This window comes from Idiotropiscis lumnitzeri, chromosome 3 (genome assembly GCF_059441095.1).
Source record: "Idiotropiscis lumnitzeri isolate Australia: NSW breed Sydney's pygmy pipehorse chromosome 3, RoL_Ilum_1.0, whole genome shotgun sequence".
NCBI lineage: Eukaryota > Metazoa > Chordata > Actinopteri > Syngnathiformes > Syngnathidae > Idiotropiscis > Idiotropiscis lumnitzeri.
Window position 1 is genome coordinate 11,295,776 of NC_142393.1, and position 8,636 is coordinate 11,304,411.

General features: G+C 39.3%; 1 protein-coding gene across 1 annotated transcript; it reads right to left on the reverse strand.

Moving 5' to 3' along the window:
- Positions 1 to 839: 839 nt before the first annotated feature.
- sdf4 (stromal cell derived factor 4) lies at positions 840 to 6,611 on the reverse strand. Its single transcript, XM_088291941.1, has 7 exons — positions 6,298 to 6,611; positions 4,162 to 4,478; positions 3,293 to 3,429; positions 2,939 to 3,052; positions 2,366 to 2,524; positions 1,951 to 2,126; positions 840 to 1,663 (listed from the first exon to the last, which is right to left on the reverse strand). The coding sequence occupies exons 2-7, from the start codon at positions 4,470 to 4,472 to the stop codon at positions 1,487 to 1,489; spliced, it is 1,074 nt and encodes a 357-aa protein (XP_088148067.1). The 5' UTR covers positions 4,473 to 4,478; positions 6,298 to 6,611; the 3' UTR covers positions 840 to 1,486.
- Positions 6,612 to 8,636: the final 2,025 nt, after the last annotated feature.

An 8,636-nucleotide genomic window follows, 5' to 3' on the forward strand; every position in this document is an offset into this window, starting at 1 on the left:
AAAGCATTTCTGTTCTCATGTCTTCAAGACATTGTATGCATTTTAACTCATGGATGCAGCATATCCATGTGTGACATATGAACATATTGCCAATATTTCTTCAAAGATGTTTGATCTGAATCTCGTGGCTTTTCTGAATCGGCAGAATATTAGTCGAGTATAATTGCTTTTCTGGCGCGCGCTGCATGGGCTGCAGATCGGGCTTTGTACATGGTCTGAGTTTTACTCATTTTGCTATCTTGTGGGTTTAACAGCGTAATGTGCCCAAGACAATTTGCATCTTGACATGCTTTGACATGTAACGGAGAGAAGGTAGTCACTTTTTAAAGTAAAATATTTTCAGCCTCGAGTATTAAATAAACCGGAAGTACTGCAAGGTTTTTTTCCTCATCTGTGCGATGAAATGCGCTCTATAAACATAATTGTATAGTTGAATGGTGTCGTATTAATCTTTATTATGATCAGATGAAGCGTTCCGGGGTAAATGCCTTTTCAAACCATGTGACTGGTTTAAAAATGTAACGTTAGGTTTGAACGGACTCCAAATAGTCGAGTGTCTGCCAGAATTGGAATGGTTGAGTGACAGCAGAGTGATTATGTTTAATGTCAGTCGGAAATCGGAGCAGCAGATTCGCTGATTTCACAGCATTCTGAAATGAAGAGCGCATTCATTTTGAAATGTTCCATTAAATTTCTTAAAAGTCCTTTGCGGTATTCTGGGGCAGTCTAGTTCGTGTTATAGTTGAAATGGTTCATGATGGTATTCCCTTTATAGTCTCTCTCACCAGCATACATATATTGTTGCGTCAAGAAGGGAGACATTTTACATCGGCCAAAAATTCTAGTTTGATAGGAAATATTTATTTTGCAGTGCATCTCCGATAGGTGTCACAAAGCTGTCATTGAGTTTTCTTACAAGTCACTGAGCAACCTTCCAACACTACATGGAATAAAACTACATACTTCTGGATCACATTTATGCACACTTTAAAATCTGATTTATAAAAAAAAAAAAAAAAAAATGACAAACGAACCGATTAAGCGTGTGACACAGTGCTGCTCATATAAATACTTGGGCAAGAATTTTCTATTAGCAGACCTAAATATATCCTAGAGCTGTTTGTTCAAAACCTGAGCTTTTGTCTTCATATATTAATCTGTTACATAATTTGTCTTATTTACTAAACTACTAGTAACGGAACCCCACTTAATGAGCAAGGTAGATCTACTGCATGCAAGTAAGATTGATTATTTACACTGTACACACTCACAAGCTTCTCTTTCAGTCACGTCCAGGGATACATTTCATATTCATATATTGCAAATGGGCTAAGCACTCAAATCTATTGTGAACATAGTGCAACACATTCAATAGGACTGCCGCTTCCCCTGCATGTGGTCGACACCCAAACGAGACTGGGCAATTTGGGTCGACATGAAAAATAGGCTTTCGTATCGGATCGCGTATGACGACACGGCGGCCGCTTCAGAACTCCTCGTGGACATTCCTGGCGTAGTCCATCAGCTTGCTGCCCGTGAAGTACTCGCTGTACTTGAGAATCTCGTCCAGCTCCAGGCTGTGGTTCTGGTTCTCGTCAGCCACCGCGATCATCTGTTTGGCTTCGTTCAGAGCGTTGTGCTCGTTCATTGGGTCCATGTACTCCTGTCGCACAGGAAAAACAACAGGTTTTGCTCTTGGATGCTAGTCAACGTTGGAAATACAAACTTGACATTTTTTGTACTCAAATCACTTCATCTCAGCATAAGGGGAAGATTTTTTTCCTAATGGGGAATACTTTAGTTTTCAGTCTTCAAGGGCCATACTGAACGAGCAATTAAGGTTGAGTTTTAAGGTTCTGAATTGTTTTATGGTCGTGAAATGTGCACGGTCGGCAGGAGGATTATTCTACAAATCTTAGGAGAAGAAAAAGAAGCAGCGAGTGTAGGCACCTCCAGTTCTTCCATGGTGACGATGCCGTTGTGGTCGGAGTCCATGACATCCTTAAACTCTTTCCTGCGCTCACGGACCCAGTCGTCATCCATTTCTTGGCTTTGCTGGTTCACCACAGTGCCCACGGGGAGTGAGATGAACTCTGACTCAGTCAGCTTCTGGTCGCCGTCCTGGTCTGCGACACAAGCGCAGAGCATCCGGTTTGCATTTGAATTCCAAGCGGGAAAGACTTTTGCTTGTACAATGCGCAGTGGATACGATCATATTTAAACTCATTTGTCGACGTTGACGCCGCCCACGGATCATCATCGCTGTCCAATGTAAAGAACTACAATTCCTATTTGGCAACATATCAGTCCATGCCAAAGGGCAGTACATGAAGGACTGCAGAGCGGAGGAGAAGAAGGCCGTCACCTAAGTCACGCATGATCTCCTTGACCATGTATTTGAGCATGCCTCTGCTGTGCTCCGGGTGCAGGAAGAACAGGAACTCCTGCTCATTGAGCAGCTGGTCGGCCGGAGGGTTGTCAGCTTGAAACCAGCGGTCCTTCAGGCTCTCCAGAACCTCCTGAGCTGTGAAGAGCACCACAAAAACAATAACGTGCATGCATGGTCTGAAACACTCATCACTCATGACGTTGGGAATTTCTACAGACAAAAAACACATGGTTAACATTTACTATAGATATGTAGTTGAGCCCTTCATGCATTCGCAGATTTGCACATTTGTTGACTTAATTCTCACGATTTTTCTTTTTCCAATATTAAAAAAAATGTTTTGGGGTGTCTTGTACCCCATACCTATAATTAAGGTCTTTCATATTCTCCAAAATCTTCTTGTTGAGCTGTACCTGTTCTAGTAATCAACTTAACTTTTTTTGAGGGTATGGTTTTGTTTTGTTTTTTTTACCTTCTTCAGTTGTGCTATCGTCCACTCTCTTAAAAACAAAACAATACAGAATATAGTCCATGTAGTTCTGTACTTACTTTCCTCGTCCAGTTTAAGGTCTTCATTATTCTTGAGTTTCTCTGCAATGTCTTTTTCATTAAAACCTTTGCTGGCAAGAAACCTGATTCTGTATTCATCCCACGTCACATGACCTGAAATGTTTTATTTTAAAGGACACAAAGATTAATGACTTGAACGAGGCTAAACAATCTGTAAATCATGTAACCAGAAATCAAGGTTTTAAAAAAATACATATTAACTTCTTAATTTTCATTTTCATCTTCTAAGTTTTCCATTCTAATGCATCCAGTGCTTGTTTTTCCACCCTAACGATGTGAATTATACAGCCAAAAATCAAATGATGTCTTGGTTCTAAATGCACGCATGCTTACCGTCTCCGTCTGGATCGACTGCATGGAAGCTGTTCTTGTTCTCCTTCATGGCCTCTTGAAAATGTTCCTCCGTCTTCTCCATAATCCAGCGTTGCATCTCCTTGGCACTCACACTGTGGTCCTTGTTGAAATCCACTCTGGGAGAGACGCATTGGAAAGAAACTTTCTCATTTTTTTTTTCAATTTCGGTGATGGGCATGACAATGCAGCATTTGGCTTAGTTGTTAACAATATAAAGTGGATTGTACATTTAGGCAAGGGGGCACTGGTTTTCAGTCTCATGTAGTTACTCTGTAGTTACCCCCTCCCTCATTTTGTTCCTATGCATTTCAATGGGCATTAATTCAACACAGATGTTCAAAACTCATGGGTGAACTCAGGGCCTATCGCTACTGTAGTTTTAAGTTGTAATATCACCATTCACCACTAGAAGGCAGACAGAACTTAGTTCCATTTACACAGGGTCTTATACTGACCCATACTCTGCTCTGAGGCATATTTCTTTGTGAATTTGGAATGACATGCAGGACAAACAGCACCTAAATAATATTACAATTGCACTTAATGTTGGTTTACTGTTGAGCAGTTTTGTGCTGTCCTTGAATTGCATATTGTAGGCAAGAGAGCTCTTTGTACTGGGAGAGAAAAAAAAAAAAAATCACAGAATGGGACTATTTTGTAGCTTGCTTCAATGCTTTTGTTGTTGTCTAGAGGCTATTTTATGACACATTATGGAGAAAAAATGTATTAAGAGCACATATTTTGCATGTATTTTGTCTATATTTCAAATGACATTTTTGCCATACATTTGGTCAGAAAATGTGCAGTCTGACTGTAAGTGTATTTTTTACATTAAAGTGATATCATACTTGGCAAAGATGTCAATAAGCTTCTTCCTGTTCCGCCTCGGCTCAGAGTCCTCGTCAAACTCCTCCATGTCTTTGCCCAAGAAAACCTCCTGGTGGAAGTCCTTGTTGAGGTGGCCGTCCAGCTCCATCTTCATGCCATTCAGGTGGTCCGGCGGAAGAATCTCATTGTCATCCTTGTTGGTTAAGCTTTTGTTTTTCGGTGCAGACATGTTGGCCGGTCGAGCCCTCACGTGTGTGCCCATCAGTAAGAGCCACAAGAACGACAACACGGCCAGGAGGCTTTGCCAGCCAAGTCTTCTCTGGACTGCCATGATTTCCTGTGGACCGACAGCATCACATATAATACAAGTAAGATTTCAATAGCTCTAAAAATGAGAACTACATATCTGCAGGTCATCTGGATTTAAGGCATTCGATCAGAAGTGTTGACAAATGTACCTTCATTGCATTCATGCCCTTGTACACTTCAGCCAATGTCAAGGTTAATGAAGTAAACGAAAACTAACGAAATAACTACAACTAAGATTGAAAAAACATTTTCATTAACAAAATAATAATACTAAAATAAAAACTAAAATGATTTACGTTTACAAAACCCAACTGTAATTGTAGAGACAATGTGCTTTGTTTTCATCTTCGGCAATTAATTTAATAAACGAGTCTGTGGGGTTGATTATTAAATCTGTTTTTTCGATATTAACAGTATGGCCATTTCCCGGAAGGGGAAAAAGTCTAACAGTCATCTGGGAGTTGTAGTCCTTTTAATGTTTATCGCACAGAAGCAACATGATCAAGCAGCAGTCGATAAAAAAAGAACCAACCACTGACGTCGCTCCCCCGAGACAAGTTTGTGTGTGGCATTGGCTAGAATGGCTCACCTGCCCTTGACATTTAACTCAGCAAGAAACACAAAGCTGGGTAAAAAGGGGGTTCTTTTGTTTTTTTTCTACATACGTGAAAAAATACATACGGTACACTCTACACCCAGCTTTAATCCTTCTTAGCAGGAATTCAACACACAAATCAACTGTCAAAGATGCCAACTTGAAAACAAGGCATTCTAACTTTATTAAAATTAGGGCTCAGATATGCATGATTGCATCTAACTTTAGAAGCGGTACGCACGGCACTTATTGTGATTCAAAGTCTATGGACCGTTAAAACCGTGAACAGTACGCTGTATTAGCAAAATTATTTGAAATATTTTGGTTGAATTTTTATGGTACATGGTATTTTTCTCAAACCTTGATCACGAGTAGAACAATAAAAAAAATAAACAAAAACTAATACAGAAAATAACTAAAACTTAAATAAGTGTTTTTGAAAAAACTAAAACTAATAAAAACTAACAAACCCACAAAAACACTAACTTTAAAAAAAAACAAAAAAAAAACACAACTAAATCCAAACCTAAGATATCCCTGGCCTGTGTAAATAGAGAAGAGATCAGCACTGTATTTTTTATTTTTTTGGTGATAACATGAGCTTATGTTTGATGTCAATAAATCCAAACTATGGTGCAGATCACTTTTCTACTTTCACGGGTGGAAGTGGACAAGAGTAGAAATGTGTATTTGAATTTTGGTGGCGATCAGTCGCCGTTTTAAGCAACAGAACTGACAAAACGAGCAATATTACCAGCTAGCCTCTCTGCGATGACGTAGACTGCTGCGACGGAAAAAATATCAAGCCTCCAAAAGAGGGCGTGCCAATTTGTCGTAAATCTCGTCAAAAAGGAGAAGTCCTTCGTCACTACAGTCTCAGTTTTAGCTCTAATGACATTTTAACATGCAAACCTAATATATGAGTGCCAATGTTAACGTCAATCAATCGGACTTTTAATGCACATAATATTCAAAATACGGTGGCGACTGTTTTGATATTTTCAGACGTCGAAGTGGCCATCAGTAGAGATGTGCATGTGACTTTTGATAACTATTGATCGTAGTTTTCCGATAATCGGCGTATATATGTATACTGTGCCCCCCCACCCAACCACAAAAAAAAAACCAAAGCTGCCAAACACGACGGGCAACTTCAAGACGCAGTTTTTTTATTTAACGGGCACCGCTCTGTTAGCATCGCACAGTCAAGCTGTTTAAATAGCCAATATGAAGCCAATATGACCTCACTCACCCACGAAGAACCGTTCTAAATGCAACTCTGCCAATGACGTCGAAGGTAGGTGAACGGCGAGCGGCTAACCGAGCTGGAGCCAAGCTGCTAACGCTAGGTACGTCTGTTCCGCAACGCGGTTAGCGAAGCGGAATGTCTCTTCCTGTAGACGTGGCTCTCGCGTTTCGCAGTCCAGAGCAACAGGGTATGCGCGCCGTGCAGCGACCTACTGCAGTCAAGCCAACCTCCACTCGAAAAATCCAGGTCAAACCAGCCGCCCCTAATTTCCTTCATATCAGGATTTACTGTAACAGGTCGCCGACGAGCGGCAAAAGCTCCCTTCAGAATAAAAGCTCACCATTACGCTGAACTGGACTTCGATGCTTCGGGTTAGACATGATAGTATTAAATGTCCTTTCTATAATAGCGCAGCTAGTCCACTTCTGAAAGACTGTAGAAAGGTTCATTTGAATCTTGAGATGTATTGAAAAAAATGTAGTTGACATACGGATAAATGTCTGCAGGTATACTTTTTAAAAATGATTATTATTAAAGCCGATCAAATTGTTATTGCAACACCAGACCGGTCCCGAAGGACTCTAGATCACCGCACCAAATTTGATGTTGCCTGTCAAAATAAAACTACCATGAAATAAGCATATACTGTCACCAGGTCTGACTTTAAAAAATAAAAACATTAAAAATATATCCTTTAGCTATCGTGATACCAGACCAGTTCTGGAGAACACTGGATCACACCAACTGTCCACCAAAACAAGTACCATTCAACTCTGATGTGGCATTTTCAAAATAAAAGTTAGCTAAACTATGCACATTTCACTGTCATCGCACCTGATTAAAAAAACATGAAACATATTTTTTAATGATTAAATGATGAAAAAAGAATGATAAAAATGCTTTTACACTGATTGATTAAAATCAGGTGCGATGACAGTGAAATGTGCAAATTTCAGGTTACTTTTATTTTGAAATGCCACATCAAATTTTGATGGGACCGCTTTTGGTGGACAACTGGAGTGGTCTAGTGTCCCCCAGAACTGGTCTGGTATCACAATAGTTGGAGGATATTTTTTTTAATGATTTTTTTAATCAGTGATGATGACAGTGAAGTGTGCATATTCGGGTGACTTTTATTTCAAAATGGAACATCTGATTTGAATGGGACTTGTTTTGCGGGACAGCGCTTGGGCGTAAAGTGTCATTCACGACTGGACTGGTGTCGCAATACCAATTGGATTGGCTTTTTTAAAAAAGTATACCTGCAGACATTCATCCATATTCCAACTTTATTTGAAATTATTATATATTATATATTATGAAATTTACCATTCTAACATTCTCTCAGAAGTGGACTACCTTGGCAGTCCTGTTTGGATTGTTAGTTTCCTTTTTTTTCTGCTTGGACAAAATGTATCCAAATAACTACACACTAGTCTGAATTTTAGACTATTGTGTTGTATCTAAAATAGCGGAAAGGCTTGCACAGGAACAGATGAATTATTTTACAATCAAGGAATAAGATTTCATTTGGAATTAAATCTAATAAAATACGTTCCTTTTTATAGACCCCTTAAAAAGTGGCTTCAAAACATTACATAGGTATGCATCGTTGGTTAATTTCCATTTATTTAAATGGTCTCATTTGACTCTATTTGTTAATCTCACATGCGACCATTGTCAGTAACACTGTTTCTATGTTGATAAATATCGGAATATTAATACTAATCAGAATCAGAAATCCCTTTATTGTCATTGTACTCAAGTGTGCAACGAGATTAGAGAGATCCCCTCTCCAGTGCAATACAACAATAATTCAGATAAATATATCAATTAGCTGTGTATAACCAGTTTCTTTAATTTACGTAGAAAGTGATTTCGGAATAAAGAGTGCTTTGATGAACTGTTTGTATTTGTTTTGTTTTTTTTAATTCAGTTCTTTATATGTCAACTGTAGGAACCTTCTTTGAACAGTAACCTCTTCCAGTTGAATTATGGGTGAAGTCTTCCCTTTTGACAGTTGTATTGTATTGACTGCTGGTCTACCACTGCTTTCTCAACGTTTTATATTTGGGAAACCTACATTGATGCCTTTGACTCTCGTAAACATTAATAACTTTCGGGCAATTTAGTGAAAGGCTTATTTGTTTGGAGGATGGTTTCATCAATGGAATGCGCAGCGCATACAGGACTGTCTGCATTTATTGCCCCTCTTTTCCACATCAAATATGGCGGTTTTGTTGACGTAGGATATTATGCACTTAACGGTTATCACATATAGCTCTGTGGTGACACGTCTACTTCACGCTGCTGCCGCTAGGTGGCACAATGCTAACACGGAT

Bases quoted from the DNA above. Each gene is read 5' to 3' on its own strand.
- sdf4 (XM_088291941.1), bottom strand. From the start codon at position 4,472: ATGGCAGTCCAGAGAAGACTTGGCTGGCAAAGCCTCCTGGCCGTGTTG. The intron at 3,053-3,292 runs GTAAGCATGCGT...AAAACATTTCAG, and splicing joins AGTCGATCCAGACGGAGACG to GTCATGTGACGTGGGATGAA. The intron at 1,664-1,950 runs GTGCCTACACTC...CCTGTGCGACAG, and splicing joins TCACCATGGAAGAACTGGAG to GAGTACATGGACCCAATGAA.